This window comes from Diceros bicornis, chromosome 16 (genome assembly GCF_020826845.1).
Source record: "Diceros bicornis minor isolate mBicDic1 chromosome 16, mDicBic1.mat.cur, whole genome shotgun sequence".
NCBI classification, from domain to species: domain Eukaryota; kingdom Metazoa; phylum Chordata; class Mammalia; order Perissodactyla; family Rhinocerotidae; genus Diceros; species Diceros bicornis.
In genome coordinates, this window is record NC_080755.1 from 5,155,764 (window position 1) to 5,176,883 (window position 21,120).

Sequence of the window (21,120 nt, forward strand, 5' to 3'; positions counted from 1 at the left end):
TCATGGGACTGTAACAAGAGAGCTAACATTTGTATCATTGGAGTGCCAAAAGGAGAGAAAACAGTGAGACTGAAAAAGTATTTGAATAAATAAGGACTGAAAACTTCCCAAATTAGCAAAAGGCATAAACCTACATATTCAAGAAGCTAAGTGAACCCAAATAAGACAACCCAAAGAAACCCATGCCAAAACATCATAATTAAACTGGTGAAAATTAAAGACAAGAAACTTTGGAAGCATCCAGAGAGAAGCAATGCATTTCCTGTAGGGAACAGCAATTCAAATTACAGTGGATTTCTCATCTGAAACCATGGGAGGCCAGAAGAAAGTGGCGTAACGTTTTTCAAGTACTGAAAGAAAAGAACTTCAAGCACGAACTCTATATCTAGCAAAAATATCCTTCTAGAGGAAATGAAGACATTCTTGAATGACGGAAACTAAGATTTTGTTGCTAGCAAACCTATGCATAAAGACTGGCTAAAGGAAGTTCTCTAAACAGAAAGGAAATGATAACAGAAGGCTTCGAGAAAGGAAAGGAAAACATCAGAATGGGTAAAAATAGGAGTAAATATAGTAGATTGCCCCACTCCTCATGCATTTCTTAAATCGTATTTGATGACTGAAGCACCATCTCATGTGGTGCTCAGTGTATATAGAGGACATGCTTAAGACTATCACATTTAAAAAGGGTGGAAGGTCACCACTTCTTAAATGTGGTCTGTGCATAGTGACTTCCTTCCAAAGAGTACAGTATGTAAAGAGGGAAAAAAAACGACTTTATAGTCAAGAAATTGGGCCTCAGCCAGGTGATCAAGGTTAGCATCTACAGTGATGTCATATTGAAAGCTATGATGAAAATGGCAATGTACCTCTGTCGTTCGCATCCCAAGAACACATAACTCCAGATGAGAAAAACATCAAATGAGTCCCAAATGAGAAACACTGCAAAATACCTGTCCCATCCTCAAAACCGTCAAGGTCATCAAAAACAAGGCAAATGTGAGAAGTAGAGACTGCAAATAGAGATGATTTTATTTCCTTCTTTACAATCTGTATGCCTTTTACTTCTTTTCCTTGCTTTACTGCAGTGGCTTAATCTTCTAGTAGTATGTTGAATAAAAGTTGTGAAAATAGGGGCTGGCCTGGTGGCGCAAGTGGTTAAGTGCCTGTGCTCCACTGCTGCGGCCCCGGGGTTCGCTGGTTCGGATCCCAGGCGCATCCCGACACGCTGCTTGGCAAGCCATGCTGTGGCAGCATCCCATATAAAGTGGAGGAAGATGGGCACGGATGTTAGCCCAGGGCCAGTCTTCCTCGGCAAAAAAAAAAAAAAAAAAAGAGGAGGATTGGCAGATGTTAGCACAGTGCTTTCTCCTCACACACACACAAAAAAGTTGTGAAAGTAGACATCCTTAATTTTAATCTTGGAGGGAAAGTATTCAGTCTTTCATCATTAAGTATGATGTTAGCTGCAGGTTTTTGTAGATGATCTTTATCAAGTTGAGGAAGTTCTCCTTTCCTAGTTTGCTGAGAGTTTTTATCATGAATGGGTGTTGGATTTTGTCAGATGCTTTTTCTGTAGCAATTGACATGATCATATGATTTTTCTTATATTGATATGGTGGATTACATTGATTTTAGAACGGTGAACTAACCATGCATACCTGAAATAAATTCCACTTGGTATAGTATATAATTCTTTTAATATATGTTGGATTAGATTTGCTAATACGTTGTGAAGATTTTTGTATCTAAATTCATAAGGGATATTATTTTGTAGTTTGTTTTGTTTTTTGTATTGGTTGTCTGGTTTTGGGATCAGGGCAATACTAGCTTCATAAAATGAGTTGGCAATGTCCCTCTTCTAATTTCTGGAAAGGATTGTGCTATATTGGTGTTAATTCTTTAAATGTTTGCTAGAATTCTCCAGTGAAACCATCTGGGCTTGGAGAATTCTTTTTTGGGGGAAATTTTTAAAGTACTGATTCAATTTCTTTAATGGCTATGACTGTTTCATCTTGGTTGTGTTTTGGCAATTTGTGGTTTTGAGGAATTGGTTCATTTCTTTGCAGTTTTTGATTTTGAACATACAGTTGTTCATAGTATCTCCTTATTATCCTTTTAAGGGAAACCTTATATACAGTGATATCCTGTTTTATTCTTGATGTTGATGATTTCTATCTTCTCTCTTCTCATTTTTGTCAGTCTTTCTAGAAGTTTATCAATTTTATTGTTTTTTAAAAATAACCAGCTTCTCATTTTCCTGTTTTCGATTTCATTAATTTCTGCTCTTATCTTGATCTTTTCCTTCTTTCTGCTTGCTTTGTGTTTATTTTACTGTTATTTTTCTAGTTTCTGGTGATAGGAACTTAAATAATTGATTTGAGATCTTTTCTTCTTTTCTAATGTGAGCATTTACTGCTGTAGATTTTTCCCTCAGCACTGCCTTAGCTGCATCCAATAAAATTTGATGTTGTGGTTTTATTTTCATTCTATATATTTTCCAAATTTTCTTTAAAGACGTTGTCATTGACCATGGATTATTTAGAAGTGTGTGATTTAATTTTTAAGTATTTGGATATTTTCAAGTTGTCTTTCTGTTACTGACATCTAGTTTGATTCCTTTATGGTCACAAAAGATATTCTTTATGATTAAAATTATTTTAAATTTTTTGAGATTTGTTTTGTGGCCCAAGATATGGCCTATCCTTTAGGATTCTGTCTTGATTTATTTATGGTGTTTTTGAGTATATTGCTTTGATCTATCGGTTTAATGCAATTCCTATCAAAATCCCAGCAAGATATTTTGTAAACGTGTACAAGCTTATTCTAAAAATTTGTATGGAAAGGCACAGGCCCTAGAATAGCTAAAACAATCTTGAAAAAAGAATAAAGTAGGAGGATCATTTTACTAGATATTAAGGCCAACTGTAGAGCTATAGTAATCAAGACAGTGTGGGTATTGGTGGAGGGATAGACATTTAGGTCAATGGAACAGGATAGAGAACTCAGAAACAGAACCACAGAAATATGCCCAACTGATTTCTTAAAAATTTTTATTGTAAACTATACATAACATAAAATTTACCATTTTCACAATTTTAAGTGTACAGTTCAGTGGCATTACGTACATTCACATTGTTGTGCAATCATCACCACCAACCATCTCCAGAACATTTTTATCATCCCATTCTGAAACTCTATTGCCATTAAACAGTAACTCCCCATTCCTCCCTCCCCTAGCCACTAGTAATCACTGTTGTACTTTCTGTCTCTATGAATTTGACTATCCTAGTAACTGATTTTTGATAAAAGTACAAAAACAATTCAATGAGGACAGATAGCTGTCTCAACAAATGGTGCTGTAGCAATTGGATATCCATCAGCAAAGAAAAAAAAATGAACCTAGATCTAAACCTTACATCTCACACAAAAATTAACCCAAAATAGATCACAGATTTAAATGTAAATGTAAAACTTTTAGAAAATAGCATAGGAGAAAACCTTTGTGATGTAGGGCTGGTGAAGAGTTCTTGGACTCAACATCAAAAGCATGATCCATAGAAGATAAAAGTTGATAAATTCGACTTCATCAAAATTGAAAACGTCTACACTGAAAAACCCTGTGAAAAGGATGAAAAGACAAGCTAAAGACTTAGAGGAAATATTTACAAACCACATATCAAACAAAGGACTAGTATCTAGAATATATAAAGGACACTCAAAACTCAGCAGTAAAAAGAACAAACAATCCGATTTGAAAATGAGCAAAAGACTTGAACAGACATTTCAAGAAGATGATAAACAAATGACAAATATGCACATGAAAAGATGTCAATATCTTTAACCATTAGGGAAATGCAAAACCACAATGACATATCATTAACCACCAATAGGGATGGTTTAATATAAAAAATAGTGACAATACCAAACACCAGCAAAGATACAGAAACTGTATCACTCATACATTGCTGGTGGGAATGTAAAATGGTATAGTCACTCTGTAAAACTGTTTGACAGTTTCCTATAAAACTAAATGTGCATCTACCATGTGACTCAGGCTTCACACATCTGGGCATTTATCAAAAGGAATGTAGATTATGTTCACACAAAAAACCTGTACACAAAGGCTTATAGCAGCTTTATCTATAATAGTCAAAAGCTGGAAAAAACCCAGATGTTCTTCGACAGGTAAAGGACTAAACAAATTTTGGTACATCCATACCCTGGATGGTATGGTAATCAGCAGTAAAAATGCAACAACTTGGGTGACTCTCCATGGATTTGTGCTGACTGAAAGAAAGCCAATACCAAAAAAAGTTCTATACTGTATATTTCCATTTGTATAACATTTTTGAAATGACCAGTTCATAGAAAAGTAGAATAGAGGATGAGGGTAGGGATGGAGCGAGACATGGAGAGGGAAGAGGTGTGGCTATAAAAGGGAAACAAGAAGGATCTGATGGGGATGGAAATGTCTGCATCTTGACTGAATCAATGTCAACATTCTGGTTGTAACATTGCACTAGAGTTTTGCAAGATTTTACTGTCAAGGGAAACTGGGTAAAGGGTACAGGATCTGTCTGTATAATTTCTTACAACTACATGCAAATCTATAATTATCTCAAATAAAAAGTTTAATTAAGCAAAAAAAAGAAAGAAAAGAAAAGAAGGCACACATCCTTCTTCCTTCCGATAGAGAGCTGAGGACAATCTTTTTGAAGTGACCAAGCTGAAAGTCATTCCTGAGTGGGATGGAGATCAACAATGGTGTGGTCTTTCCAGACTCTTCTACCCCAGCATTCTGGTCTGGGGTGAAAAAATTAAATTGGGCAATTATTTTCTCTGACTTGCTTTTATTATAGAGCAGAGACATGCAATGAAGTCAATGTTAGTTTGCAAAGTGCTAGGCAAGCTTAGAAATGTGACATGGGTTGAGGAGAGACTTCCAGTTAATTTTTGGCAAATATAGAAATGAAACCTGACTTCCTTTGAACTGATAATGTGACCAATGACAAAGCAATATTAAACATCCAGCTGCTCCTTGGACAGCTTGATGTGCCAGTAAGTTTTCTCCCTAAAATGGAGCTGACAATTGTGGATAGAATGAGCTCTGGGTCGCTGTAGAGCGTGGCAGCATCCACCTTGGTCTGGAATAGTCCCATCCTCTCTGTGCCTCAGATGCTTGCTGTGTCAAACAGGAAAAAAAAAAATTGTTTTTATCATAATTTCACTCATAATAATAACTTGTGGGGTGTATTGCACTCAAGGCAAAATGAATTGTTTGTTGCCATGGTTATTTAATTTACAGATTCACCTCAGATTGTGAAAGAGGGTTAAAATATATTGCTTTCTCCTCTTCTCAGTCACAGTTCATCAGAGTGCATTAAGATTCAGAACCAAAGGTTATATGAAATTGGAGGAAATATAGGTAAGCATTCTTTAACTATTTTTACTCCTAAATTCTCTGATTACTCTAGAAGAAATATAATACTGTTATTGTAAAAGTATATTTTACAAATTTCTTAGATATAAAAATCACTAAGTTGCTGATTTTTTTAATCTCATGTAAGAACAGTATGACTTTCCTAAAATATTTTCAGAATTTAAATGTGAATATTTTAGTTGATATGAAATCAACTTTTGGGTCTTTTAAATGTGACTCAAAGTTGGAAAGTCTCATTCTGGAGATTCATGCAAAACAAAGAAAAGAACATCATGGAACTTTCAGAATTGTGACAACCTTTTTGTTTAACTTCCCTAGTTTCACTCTCAGCCCAAGTTCATTCTCACTATTTCTCCGAGGGGAGAGAAAAGGAATCAAAAGAAAATTCCCTCTGCTTGCATCTCTGTCCCTCCTCACAGCCCAGAGGAAATATCCGCGCTCCTGTTTACGGCCAGCTCCTCCGCCCATGCCTCACTTTGTGCCCCCTCCCGCCCAGTTAGGGTGTTGAGCCAGTCGTTCCTCCATTCTGTGCTGCATCATCAGCTTTTCCCTCCCAACTGCATCACCTCCATATGCACAAAAATTTTGGTAATTCTCTCTCATCTTTATAAAACCCTCTCTTGACCCCCTTCAAGTCACTCCCATTTCTCTGTACTTTTTTACAGCAAAAACTCCTTGAATCAGTTGTGTATACTCCAATTTCTTCCTCTTGTTCTCTCTTGAAACAACTCTAGTCAAGCTTTGCCCCCAACACTTGATCAAAATTGCTCTCTTGTTGAGGTCACCAGAGAACTCTTATGTTGTAAAATCCAGTACTCCATTCTGCACACACATACACAAAAGTGTGCGCTCTTGAAAACATTCTTTATAACTGCCTGAGTTGATCTTTCCCTTCTTTGAAAAAAATACTTTTTTCACCTGGTTTCAAGGACAACCTAAGCTTCTGGCTTTCCTCCCACTTCACTGGCTGCTCCTTCTGAGTCTCTTTTGCCTGTTCCTTCTTATCCTCTCAACCTCTAAACATTGGAGAGCCGGAGGGCTCAGTCCTTGGAACTCTCCTCTCTCTACATGAAACTTCCTTGGTGAGCTCTATCCATCTTTGCTTTAACTCTACCCGTATGCTGATGTCTCTTGAATTTATATCCAGACTTCCCCTTGAGCACCAACTTTGCATATCCAATCACAAGGCACATTTTGCCTTGGGGCCTTTGCATGTGCTTGGTCTTTTGCCCAGAATGCTCTCCTTCACATTGTTCATGTCTCACTCCCTCACCTCTTTCAGGTGTTGGCCGCCATATCACCTTCTCGATGAGCCCTCCCTGGATCATACCCGCTCTATGTGCCTTCCCTGCTTTGCTGTTCTCTAACGTTCTTATCACCATCAGACTTACTTTATATCATACTTGCTTATTTGCTAGTTGCCTTTTACCACTTTTAGAATGTAAGCACCCTGAGGGCAAGTATTTTAGACTGGCTGATGCATTGCTGTAGCCCTAGCCCCTACAATAGTACCTGGCACATAGTAACTCTCAAGAAATATTTGATAAATGAATGAGTCAAGTAAGCAATCAAATCTTGGTAGTTTTGTTGAGACTTTAGTATACATTGCAAACACATGGTACATAAGATTTTCAAATGCATTTGCCCCTGGAATGATCTTTTGGTTGTTATCATTTCCAGCTGTCCTGCCTATGGGCATTTGCATCCATAGTAAAGAAACGAAATAACCCTTCCTAAAATAAACTTGATTTTAATCTTTTCTAGTTCTGGTCAAGTTACTGTCTGTAAAACCATTAGAGGACATGTTTTATCATATAAATGATCAGTTTATACCTGAAACAAGTTCCTGCCATATTTTTCTAATTGATCTGGTGAGTCTAGCGAGCAATTTGCCTGTGGTTGGTATGTCTGTTTTTTCTACATGGGATTTGTTTGAAGGACATCACAGTCAGAAAGGAAGGAAGGTAGGAAGGCCAACTTTGCTAAGAAACTTTAAAATGTGTCTACTTACTTTTGGCTGAGAGAACTATATTGGCCTTGTTCAAACCTTACATACACACACACACACACACAAATGCACACACATATACAAAAGTGTGCGCTCTTGAAAACATTCTCTGATTTTCTCTTTCCTTTAGGACAGCATTGCTTGGATCCAGATGCTTATATATTGGATGTATATCATGTAAATCCTCAAGCAGAATGGGTGATTAAACCCCAACCAATTTTTTGAAATACCCCCCAAGATGGCAGCTATCATGTATTATATGCCAAGATCCTACATTTGGTAGGGAAAAAAAACAAGACTGCTTTTGACATGTTTGTTCCTATAACTCTCTTGGTGTTTCTTGGCCCAAGTGATGTCTCCCAGCATTGTCAGCATGAAGTATGGAAGAGGAGTGGGTTGATCATTTGAGCTGAAGTTTCCTCAGGATGGTTCCCTGATAAGAGTGAAAGAAAGGGGATGTCAACTTGAATCATTTCTAGTACTTTGACTTCACAGCAGAAATGAACTTGTCCTATACCTGGGGATAAGAAATACTTCTTTATGTAGCAAATGCTACCAAACGGAAGAGATGGAAAAGACTCTTTTTTTATACTTATGTTATATACATATATATATTAACCTTTTTGAGCAAGAATGCCAGAAATATCAATAATTTCTGCCCTGCAAAATAATTCAACTCTACTTTCCAAAGGGAATCAGTTTCTAAAGTTACACATACAGTATTTATGCTCTGACTTGCTCCTGAATCGCAGGAGGAGGAACTTTTGTTTAAAGAACACTGTGTTGTTATGTATGTCGTACTGTATTATGACTATCAGCATTCTGGTGCAAACGAACATTTCTCATCATGGATTATTGAAAATTGATATTTTTTAAACCTTATTCTCTTATGATTACAGGTCCCCATAGCAAAGGTTAGTTTGACAAAGGGCGTTCTTAGGCTTTCGTAACCTTCTGTGTAGTTAATAGTCACAGAGCCTCTATTTTCTCATCGTGATTATGGTGCTCAAGAAATAGGTTTCCATGTGCCGGGCACAGATTTCCTTTCCTGACCAAACATATCATTTTTTATATTTCACAACTATAGACAGTTACTTCTGCAGCCTCAACTTAAAAATACAGAACTGTGTTTATCCAACTGCTCTTTATCCAAGAGTGCTGAAAAATACTATTATATCCAGATTTTACATGGTATAAAAGCAGATTTTGTTTCTGTTCATCAATCATAGATGTGGCTAACCACTGTGGATTAGCATCAGGCATATTTGGTAAGTGGGAAACTGTATCACTATCAAGATCTTGAGGACCGTTTTCCAGACTTGCAATTGGCCAGAACACACAGTTCTCCGCAATTTTAATTGAAAGCAAATCTAAAATGTGCTGAGGGGTCAGACGGCTCTGCCTTTTGTCTTGAGACTACAGATACAGTCCTTCTAGGGTTAGCTAGAAATGAGAACAGAGGTCTCATTTATCCCACATGTGTGCTTTGGATTAGAATCCACAGATTGAGATTTTGATGAATTTATATCACATGAGATCTAATGCCCAAATGACTCTTTTGCAATTCAGACAATTCAAACAACAGACAGAGTTGCTCACAAGTGCAGAAAACATAATGAGATAATAATTTAAACCCATATATAGAAGAAATATTTTGTATTCTGCATTATGCCTTGATGTCTATAAAAACACTACTTAAATTCAACATGTAGATAATTGTGTTTCTGGCCATTAGGATTTTGTTATATTTTTACAGAAAATTCAGATATCCATTTGTTTTATTGTTTGAGAATTTTCATTTCCTTTGCCTGAAAACCCTTTAGAAGATAAATATGTGCTCTAAGGTTTATATTTATTCCTACATTTCATTAGTTTTCAATATATGGCTAATTGATGGCACATGAGTTTACATAATGAATTTCAAGAGTCTGAAAAAAAATGCTTTTATCCTTTTTGCAATTCGAACAATAGGAGTAAACATTTTATGTTATGTAGTTGCTAAGTTCCAGGACATAAGATGGCAATAATTTATGCCTACACACATGGAAGAAATTCTTCAAATTAGCTACCTTACACTTCTATGTATGTATGAAAACGACGACTGATTTTTGTCATTGTATTTCCTCTCATTTAGATAGTTAAATTCTATTGTGTTTCTATAGGAAACTCACAGATCTGTGCATTTAATGTTTTATTCAGGCACTCTCATTTCTTGTGTGTAGAACGTGTACATGAGTTCCACATGTTTTAAGATTTGCTCCACTTGTCATTAATTTTAAACAAATGTCTAACAGGTGACAAGTAAAAATAAGTTTCTGAATTTCTTATCCACTTTGTGGTTTTAGATGTCAAAAACTTAGCTGAATTAATAACTTTAAATTAATCACTGCAATGTATTCAAGGATGTGTGACAACTTTCCAATTACTACACAGTATGGAAGGCCATGTCAATACCAGTATATCGGATATTACTTTTATTCTTAGTCATAGAGTCAACTAATTGATTAGAGAAGAATGTTCAGTAGACACACAGACTAATTTTTGTGTAAAGAGATTCTTTTTACTAATTTCATTGGTAAAGAAAAAACAAACCCCTACAATTAAAATTCACAAATACCTGTCAACTAAGTATTGAAAAAACTATCTTTGCCTTAGCAAGAGTTGTTTTAAAATAGTTACAGTAATCAGTAAAAATGAATAGTATATTTGCAAACAGAAAAAGAGTCAGATACTGGGCTTCTAAATTCTATTCTTAATAGCTTCCCGCCTCACCTCTTCCCAAAGTGTTCTTGGTGTACAGTTAGGAAAATAATATCCAGGAAAGCATTAGAGAAAGTTCACATTTTAGGAACATTTATTCAGAAAAAAAACCCTGGAACTGGCTCATTTTTTTTCTCCATTCTGCAAAAGAGGATCCCTTTGTTAAGCAGCTCACTTGGGAATATGACTTTTGGAGTCAATGATCTTCAAAACTGGAATATTAATTTCTTTACAATGTATATACAGTATAAACTACCTCACTTGCCTTTCTTGGGAAAAAAATTAATGGACTTTAACAATTTTTGTTACAAACTGTCCCTCAGTCTTATTATTTAAGTCACTCCATTTAGCTTTCAATGTACATTTAATAATATACATTTAATGATGTAAAATATTTTTAGCAAAAGCTTTAAAGCCAAAAATACTCTGTACCTGTGATCTGTGGTATACCCTGAGAGAATTCCTGTCCTTTAGTCATTGTCTTGTGTGTTTACCATGTGGAGATGCAGGTTTTCAAGTGGAGGAATTACTGTTCATCTCTTCTCTCAGGCATTTTTCAACTGCTTTTCCGTATTGTACTTGACTAGAAAGTAACATGAGATTAAAATGTCCCTTCTTTCTATCAAGCATATTTCAGCTGTTTTTCACAAATGTATTACATGCCTGAAGAGAATATATATTATAGGATTGAATAATTCCTAGTTTCTGACAAGCATTTTCAACTCTTTTCCATAAATATGTCACTTAATGAAAAATAATATGACATAGATTAAAATTTTTCAAGCATTGCCAACAGTTTTACACACACACCCCTCTTAATTTAAAAAGAATATCTTTCAGGCATTTTCCAACTATTTTCTAAAACTAAGTGATTTGATTGAAAAGTCTTGTAATGTCATGAAAAATGCCATGTTTTATGTTATCTCCTATCTCAAAAGTTAGTATTGATTCTTTTGTCCCATCAGCTTTCATTGTTAAGTATAATATGTATGTTGCATTTTATCCATAAAAATAAAGAGGAAAAAAACTAAAAGCATAGTCTCAAGAATACTTCTGTTCAACTAGTCTAAGAGCACCATGGTGCTGGTGAAAGAAAAGGAGCTGTAAAGTCAGAAGGTTCGTGTCTGAGCCCAGTCTCGGTCACTTCCTAGCCAGACGGTGGTCTTGTGCAAAAGCCACATGGCACTATGGTAATGGTGGGTGGTTGTGGGTAGGGGATAGATTGAATGAGTAAAAACTATTTCCTAAATTTGTTTGAGTTGGTGCTTTGTCTGGACAAGTTTTTAATATGTACTTAAAAAAAATACTTTTCAGTAGATACAGAAAAGACATTTGACAAAATTCAACTCTCATTCATGATTTTTTTAAGAAATTCAACACTTTTTAATGTTGTATTATATATTTATATATATATTATATATATAGTATATCTTGTGCAAAAATCAAGAAAAATAAAAGGCATAAAGATTAGAAAAGAAGAAAGAAAACAGTCTATTTGGAAATGATATGATTATTTATTTAGAAAAGCCTAAGGTATCTTCAACTATTAGAACTAATAAGATAATTTAGCAAGGTCACGGCATACAAGATTATTATATAAAAATCAATTGTATTTTTTATATTAGCAGCAAACAATTGAAAAATAAAATTTTTAACTTCCATTTACTATAACATCAACATACATAAAATACTTATGAAAACATTTAACAAAATATATGCAAAACATGTATGCTAAAAACTACAAAATATTTTTGGTAAAAATTAAAGAATAGCTAAGTAAATGTATAGATATACAATGTTTCTGGATGGGAAGAGATGGATGGAAGAGAATTGGCAAGATGTCGATCCCAATCATAATACCAGTAGACTTTTTAGGTAGAAATTGACAAATTATAAAATTTATATGGAAATGCAAAGACTCTAGAATATCTAAAGTTATCTTACAAAAAAAAAGACAAGTTGGGTTCACCAGTCATTTCAAGACTTACCATAAAGCTACAGCTATTGAGACAATATGGTACAGAATAAAGATCAACGCCCACATCAGTGCAACAAAATAGAGAGCACAGAAATAGGTGCCCACTTAAATGGTCATTTGATTTTCAACACGGATGCCAAAGGAACCTTGTGGAGAAAGGAGGCTTTCAACAGATGGTACTAGAACAACTGATATCCATATGGAAAATGAAAGTTGACCCCTCACAGGATACACAAAAATTCATCCAAAATGGATCATAGAGTTAATTATAAAATCTGAAACAGTGAGGCCTTCAGAAGAAAACAAAGGAGAATAGCTTGGTGACTTGGCAATAGGCAAAGATTTCTTACGAACAGAAAGCAACACTTTTAAGGAAAAACTGATAAATTAGACTTCAACAAAATTTAAAACTTCTTATCCAAAGAGAAATTAAGAAATCAAGCAAACTACAGATCAGGAACAAAAAGTATTTGTAAAGTATATATTTGACAAAAGACCATTATTCAGGATATTTAAAGAACTTACTAATAAAAAGACAATTTTTATTCTTTTTTTTAAATTGAAGTATAGTTGACATACAATATTATATTAGTTTCAAGTATACAACATAGTGATTCAACATTTTTATGCATTACAAAGTGATCACTATGATAAGTCTAGTAACCATCTGTCACCATACAAACTTATTACAATATTATTGACTGTATTCCCCATGCTATACATTATATCCCCATGACTCATTTATTTTATAACTGGAAGTTTGTACTGGTTATAAAATACAAATATAAATTTATATAATATATATTTATATGTAAAATATATAAATTTATAACACTATATATTTAATATAATATATAATATATAATGTAACAGTTATATAAATAACCAGTTATATATATAAGTCATTTTATAACTAGAAGTTTTTATTTTCTTCCGATAAATACCCAGAAGTGGAATAGCTGGGTCATATGGTAGTTCTATTTTTAATTTCTTGAGGAACCTCCATAATGTTTTCCATAGTTGCTAAAGCAATTTACATTCTCACCAACAGTGCACCAACAGTTCCCTTTTCTCCACATCCTAGCCAACACTTGTTATTTGTTGTCTTTTTGATAACAGCCATTCTGACAGGTGTGAGGTGGTATCTCGTTGTAGTTTTGATTCGCATTTTCCTGATGATTAGTGACATTGAGCATCTCTTCATGTGTCTGCTGGCCATTTGTATGTCTTCTTTGGAACAATGTTTATTCAGGTCTTCTGCCCACTTTTTAATCAGATTGTTTGTGTTTTTGATATTCAGTTGTATGAGTTCTTTACATATTTTGGATATTAACCCCTTAACGGATATAACATTTGCAAATATCTTCTCCCATTCAGTAGATTGCCTTTTCATTTTTTTGATGGTTTCCTTCTCTATGCAAAAGCTTTTGATGTAGTCCCATTTGCTTATTTTTGATTTTGTTGCCCTTTCCTGAGAAGATAGATCCAAAAATATATTGCTAAGACTGATATCAAAGAGTTTTTTGCATATGTTTTCTTCTAGGAATTTTATGGTTTCAGGTCTTATGTTTAAGTCTTTAATCCATTTTGAGTTTATTTTTGTATCTGGTGTGAAAAACTGGTCCAGTTTCATTCTTTTGCATGTGGCTGTCCAGTTCTCCCAACACCATTTGTTGAAGAGGCTGTTTTTCTCCAGTGTGTATTCTTGCCCCGCTTGTCATAGATTAATTGACCATATAAGTGTGGGTTTATTTCTGGGCCTCTATTCTATTCCATTGATCTATGTGTCTGTTTTTGTGATAGTACCATACTGTTTTGATTAGTATAACTTTGTAGTATAGTTTGAAATCAGGAAGCATGATACTTCCAGCTTTGTTCTTCTTTCTCAAGATTGCATTGGCTATTCAGGGTCTTTTGTGGTTCCATACAAATTTTAGGATTCTTTGTTCTAGTTCTGTGAAAAATACCATTGGTATTTTGATAGGGATTGCATTGAATCTGTAGATTTCTTTGGGTAGTATGGACATTTTAACAATATTATTTCTTCCAATCCATGAACACAGTATATCTTTCCATTTACTTGTGTCGTCTTCAATTTCTTTCGTCAATGTCTTATAGTTTTCAGAGTATAGGTCTTGCACTTCCTTGGTTAGGTTTATTCCTAGATATTTTATTCTTTTTGATGCAATTTTGAATGGAATTGTTTTCTTAATTTCACTTTCTGATAGTTCATTGTTAGTGCATAGTAATGTAACAGATTTCTGTATATTGATTTTGTATCCTGCAACTTTACTGAGTTCCTTTATTAGTTCTAAAATTTTTTTTGGTAAAGTCTTTAGGGTTTTCTATGTACAGTATCATGTCATCTGCAAATAGTGACAGTTTTACTTCTTCCTTTCGAATTTGGATGCCTTTTATTACTTTTTCTTGTCTGATTGCTGTGGCTAGGACTTCCAATACCAAGTTGAATAAAAGTGGCAAGAGTGGACATCCTTTTCTTGTTCCTGATCTTAGAAGAAAAGCTTTCAGCTTTTCACCATTGAGTATGATGTTAGCTATGGGTTTGTCATATATGGCCTTTATTATATTGAGGAATGTTCCCTCTTTATCCACTTTGTTGAGAGTTTTTATCATAAATGGATGTTGAATTTTGTCAAATGCTTTTTCATCTATTGAGATGATCATATGATTTTTATCCTTTGTTTTGTTATTGTGGTATATCACATCGATTAATTTGTGGATATTGAACCATCCTTGCATCTCTGGAGTAAATCCCATTTGATCGTGGTATATGATCCTTTTAATATATTGTTGAATTCAGTGTGCTGATATTTTGTTGAGGATTTTTGCGTCTATGTTCATCGGGGATATTGGCTTGTATTTTTTTTTTTTTTTTTTTTTTGGAATAGTTTGAAAAGTTTTAACTGTTCTTTAAATGTTTGGGAGAATTCACCTTTGAAGCCTTCTGGTCCTGGACTTTGTTTGTTGGGAGTTTTTTGATTACTGATACAATTTCATTACTGGTAATCAGTCTATTCAGATTTTCTATTTCTTCCTGATTCAGTCTTGGGTGATGGCATGTTTCTAGGAATTTATCCATTTCTTCTAGGTTGTCCAATTTCTTGGCCTATAATTGTTCCTAGTAATCTCATGATCCTTTGTATTTCTGTGATGTCACTTGTAACTTCTCCTCTTTCATTTTTGATTTTGTTTATTTGGGCCCTCTCTCTTTTGATGAGTCTGGCTAAAGGTTTGTCAATTTTGTTTACCTTGTCCAAGAACCAGGTCTTAGTTTTGTTGATCTTTTCTATTGTTTTTTTTAGTCTCTATTTCATTTATTTCTGCTCTGATCTTTATTATTTCCTTTCTTCTACTACCTTTGGGCTTTGTTTGTTCTTCTTTTTCTAGTTCCTTTAGGTATAAGGATAGAATTGTTTATTTGGGATTTTTCTTGTTTCCTGAAGTAGGCCTGTTGCTATAAACTTCCCTCTTAGAATTGCTTTTGCTGTGTCCCATTGATTTTAGAACATTGTTTCCTTTTCATTTCTCTCAAGGTATTTTCTGATTTCCTCTTTGATTTCTTCATTGACCCATTGGTTATTTAGTAGCATGCTGTTTGGCATCCACATGTTTGTGTTTTTTTCAGTTTTCCTCATGTAACTGATTTCTAGTTTCATACTGTTGTGGTCAGAAAAGATGCTTGATATGATTTCAATCTTCTTAAATTTATTGAGACTTGTTTTGTAGCCTAACATGTGATCTATCCTGGAAAATGTTCCATGTGCACTTGAAAAGAATGTATATTATGCTGGTTTTGGATGGAATGTTCTGTAGGTATCTATCAAGTCCATCTGTTCTAATGTGTCATTTAAGGCCAATGTTTCCTTATTGATTTTCTCTCTGGATGATCTATCCATTGATGTAAGTGGGGTGTTAAAGTCCCCTACTATTATTGTATTACTGTCAATTTCTCCCTTTGTGTTTGTTAATATTTGCTTTATATATTTAGGTGCTCTTATGTTGGGTGTGTAGATATTTACCAGTGTTATATCCTCTTGTTGGACTGATCCCTTTATTGTTATGTAATGTCTTTTTTTTGTCTCTTGTTACAGCCTTTGTTTTAAAGTCTATTTTGTCTGCTTCAAGTATTGCTACCCTAGCTTTTTTCCATTTCCATTTGCATGGAATATGTTTTTCCATCCCTTCATTTTCAGTCTGTGTGTGTCTTTAGATCTGAAGTGAGTCTTCTGTAGGCAGCATATATGTGGGTCTTGTTTTTTTAATCCATTCAGCCACCCTATGTCTTTTGAGTAGAGCATTTAGTCCATTTACATTTAAAGTGTTTATTGATAGGTATGTACTTATTGCCATTTTGTTCAATGTTTTTCGGTTGTTTTTGTAGTTATTCTTTGTTCCTTTCTTCTTCTCTTTTTCTCTTTCCTTGTGATTTGATGCCTGTCTTTGGTGTTATGTTTGTATTCCTTTCTCTTTATTTTTTGTGTATCTATTATAGGTTTTTGGTTTGTGGTTACCATGAAGTTCATATATAACAACCTATGTATACACAGAAGTCTATTTTAAGTTGATGGTCGCTTAAGTTTGAGTGCATTCTAAAAGCACTACATTTTTACTCCCCTCTCCGTGTTTTCTGTTTTTGACATCATTTTTTACATATTTTTGTGTATCCCTTAGCTAATTATTATAGATAGCAATGATTTCACTACTTTTGTTTTTAACCTTCATACCAGCTATATAGGTGGTTTAACCTTCACACTAGCTATATGTTTGCCTTTACTGGTGAGACTTTTTCTTTCATAATTTTCTTATTTCTGGTTATGGCCTTTTCTTTTTCATTTCAAGTCCCTTTAAAATTTCTTGTAAGGTTGATTTAGTGGCAGTGAACTCTAGCTTTTGCTTGTCTGGGAAACTCTTTATCTCACCTTCATTTCTGACTGATAGCTTTACTGGGTAGAGCATTCTTGGTTGTAATATTTTTCCTTTCAGCACTTTGAATATATTGTGCTGCTCCCTTCTGGCCTGTAAAGTTTCTACTGAAAAATCAGCTGATAGTCTTATGGGGTTCCCATGTGCTTAACCAGTTGTTTTTCTCTTGCTGCTTTTAAGATTCTCTCTTTATCTTTAATTTTTGAAATTTTAATTATAATATGAACAGGTTGTAGGTCTCTTTGGATTCATCTTATTTGGTACCTTCTGTGCTTCCTGGACTTGGATGTCTGTTTCCTTCACCAGATTATGGAAATTTTCAGCCATTATTTCTTCATATAGGTTTTCCGTCCCTTTCTGTCTCTCTACTCCTTCTGGGATCCCTATAATGCAAATGTTAGTACACTTCATAGTGTACTTAAAAAACTATCTTCATTTTTTAAAATCCTTTTTGCTTTTTGCTGTTCCACTTGGGTGATTTCTGCCACCCTGTCTTCTAGATCACTGATCTGTTCTTCTGCATCATAGACTCTACTCTTGATTCCCCCTAGCGTATTTTTTTATTTTAGTTAATGTATTCTTCAGCTCTGATTGGTTCTTTTTTATATTTTCTATCTCTTTGTTGAAGTTCTCACTGTGTGCATCCATTCTTCTCCCAAGTTCAGTGAGCATCTTTATGACCATGACTTTGAACTCTTTATCTGGTAGATTGCTCATCTCTATTTCATTTATTTCTTTTTCTAAGATTTTGTCTTGTTTTGTTATTTGGAACAAATTTTTCTGTTTCCTCATTTTGCCTAACTGTCTGTAATTGTTTCTATATATTAGGTAGATCAGCTATAACTCCCAGTTTTAAAGGAGCGGCCTTATGTAGAAGGTATCCTGTGCAGCCCAGCACAATCTCCCCTAGGCCCCAGAGCCAGATACTCCAGGTGTGTCCTCTGTGTGGGCTGTGTGCACCCTCCTGTGTGGCTGGGCTGTGAGTGCTGTGAGCACTCTGATGGGTGGGCTAGCTCCCAGGCCAACTGGCTGCGAGGCCTGGCTGTGACTGTTGCAGGTGCTCTGGTGTGCAGGGCCAGCCTGCTGGGGTGGGAGCCACTTTGGAGGGGCACTGGCCATGGCAGGCAGGTTGGGCAGGACAGGTCCACAAGGGAACACAAGGGCAGGGCAGGCAGTGCTAGCAAGGTAGATGGAGAGTGTCAGGAACAGCACTCGCCAGTGCCAGGCCTGCTAGGTAGGAGAGTGAAAAAAATGGCACCTGCCAATGCTTCCATCCTCAGAGAAAGTTCCAACAGATCCGTGCCCCTCCAGCACATGCCTTAAAATTAGTCAATGAATCACCTTCACATATGACCCAGGCACTTTTAAAACCGCTGCCTTTGCTCTGGAACTTGGAGCAAGTGAGTTTGTGCACACACCCTTTAAGAGTGGAGTCTTGGTTTCCTATAGCCCTCCAGTTCTCCTAGATGTAAGCCCCGCTGGCTTTCAAAGGGAGATGTTATGGGGGCTCATCTTCTGGGTGCAGGTCTCCCAGGCTGGGAAACCTGATGTGGGGCTTGGACCCTTTGCTCCCCAGGGAGGACCTGTGCTGTTGTGATACCTCTCCCACTTGTGGGTGTGTGTGTTCTGACTAGACCACATCTCTGCCCCTCCTACCCTACTTGATGTGGCTTTTTCTTTATATCTTTCATTCTGGAAAATCTGTTCTGCTAGTCTTTGGGTCATTCTCAGAGATAGTTATTTTATATGTAGTTGTAGTTTTGCTGTGTTTGGAGGAGGAGGACAGCTCAGGATCTTCCCACTTTGCCATCTTGATCCTTCCTCAAACAACACAATTTTTAAAATGAGCATAAGACTTGAAAAGACACTTCGTGAAAGAAGATATACAAATGGCCATAAGCACATGTAAACATGTTCAACATTCCCATCCATTAGGAAAATGCAAATTAACACCACAATGAGATACCACTACATACCCTCTAGAACAGTTAAAATTTAAGAAACTGATCATTCTGTGTGTGGAAGAATCAGAACTCATACATTGTTGATAGGAGCACAAAATGGTACAGCCACTTTAGAAAACGGTCTAGCAGTTTCTTATCAAACTAATCATACAACTACCCTAAGACCCAGCAATTCTAGGTATTTACCCCAAAGGAAACATATTTCTCCAAAAACACTTGTGTAAAGATGTTCATAGGAGCTTTATTTATAATATCCAAACCCTGAGACTATCACAGGCACCCATCAATAGGAAAACAGGTAGGGGCCGGCCCAGTGGCGCAAGTGGTTAAGTGCCGCACTCCACTGCAGCAGCCCGGGGTTCGCCGGTTTGGATTCCGGGCACGCACCGACGTACCACTTGGCAAGCCATGCTGTGGCGACATCCCATATAAAGTGGAGGAAGATGGGCATGGATGTTATCCCGGGGCCAGTCTTCCTCAGCAAAAAAAAAAAGAGGAGGATTGGCAGATGTTAGCTCAGGGCCAATCTTCCTCAAAAAATTTAAAAAAATAGGAAAACAGGTAAACTGTGGTATATTCATACAATGCAACATCACTCAGAAATCAAAAGGAATAAACTGATAGAGGTAACATGAGTGAATCTGAGAAACATTATGCTGAGTGAAAGAAGCCAGACACAAAAGACTATACTGTACAATCCAATTACATGAAATACTGGGACAGGCAAAGCTAAACAATGATGGAGGAAAAAACCCAGAACAATGGTTGCCTCCATAGGGGTGGGTATGGAGACTGGCTGGAAGGGGCATGGGGACCCTTTCTGGGAAATGGAAACATTCTATATCTGTGCAGGACCACTGGCTGCATGGGCCTATTGAGCACTTGCAATGTGATTAGTCTTCATTGAGATGTGTTCTAAGTGTAAAAACACATCAGATTTTGAAGACTCAGTAGGAAAGAATGTAAAATATCTCATTAGTAAAATTTTACTATTACATGTTAAATTATAATATTTTATATAATCGACTTAAAAATATTTGTAAAATAAATTTTCACAGTTTCTTTTTACTTTTTTAATGTGGCTACTGGAAAATTCTAAATTATGTCTGTGGCTTGCATTATATTTCTATGAGGCAGTGTTGTTTTATATTTTGATAAGAGTTTGTTTTTTCATATTTTGTTTATATTTTTGATGAATTTGTTTTATATTTTGATAAGAGTTACACAGCTGTATGCATTTGTCAAAACTCAGTGAATGTTCACTTAAGATCTCTGCATTTCATTATATGTAAAAGTTAACTCAAAAGAAAAAATATATGCACATAATATATAAATATTGAACTCTAGGCATACTGAAGTATGTGTACTGTAGGGGTATGTATACTGTAAGTAAGTAGGGGTAAGTGTATTGGTGTCTGTAACTTATTTTGAAATGTATTTAACAATAAGACAGATTGATAAATGGACAGAAGGAAAGACAGATGGATATGCAAATATAGTAAAATATTTATGGTAGAATGGTGGTGGGTATACCATTATACACTGTAATATTCTATATGTTTGAAATTTTCCATAGTACAATTTTGAAAAAAAAGAATCCTTACAGTTAATATCATACTTAATTGTGACATATTGAACATTTTCTTTCTAACACAGTAGTTCTCAACTGGGGGTGATTTTGTCCCCCAGGGGATATTTGGCAATGTCTGGAGACATTTTTGATTGTCACCACTGGGGAGTGAGAGGATGCTATTAGCCTCTAGTGGGTGAGAAGCCAGGGATGCTGCTAAACATGCTACAGTGCACAGGACAGCCTCCACAACAAAAATTATCTTGCCCCAAATTTCAGTAGAGCCAAGGTTGAGAAACCCCGCCCCAAGATCACAGACAAGGAAAGGATGTCTGATTTTGCTTTTACTATTCAACACTGTACGGGACAGCCTAGCTAGTACACTATGTCAAGAAAAAGAAAAGGCAAAAAGTTTTGAAAGGAGGAACTAACACTGTTTAATTTGCAGATGAT

General features: G+C 35.5%; 1 protein-coding gene across 8 annotated transcripts in view; it reads left to right on the top strand.

Moving 5' to 3' along the window:
- The window catches only part of ARHGAP28 (Rho GTPase activating protein 28), a 258,404-nt gene that overhangs the window by 190,778 nt on the left and 46,506 nt on the right, over positions 1–21,120 (top strand). For 7 of the 8 annotated variants that reach the window (XM_058556686.1, XM_058556684.1, XM_058556680.1 and 4 more), the window contains 2 exons: positions 5,364–5,428; positions 7,582–11,238. The exons of the other annotated variant lie outside the window; for it this stretch is intronic. In XM_058556686.1, the coding sequence (XP_058412669.1) occupies positions 5,364–5,428; positions 7,582–7,676 (160 nt within the window). In that variant the 3' untranslated portion in view covers positions 7,677–11,238. Of the gene's footprint in view, positions 1–5,363; positions 5,429–7,581; positions 11,239–21,120 lie in introns of those variants that run through there. 8 annotated transcript variants of the gene reach the window in all.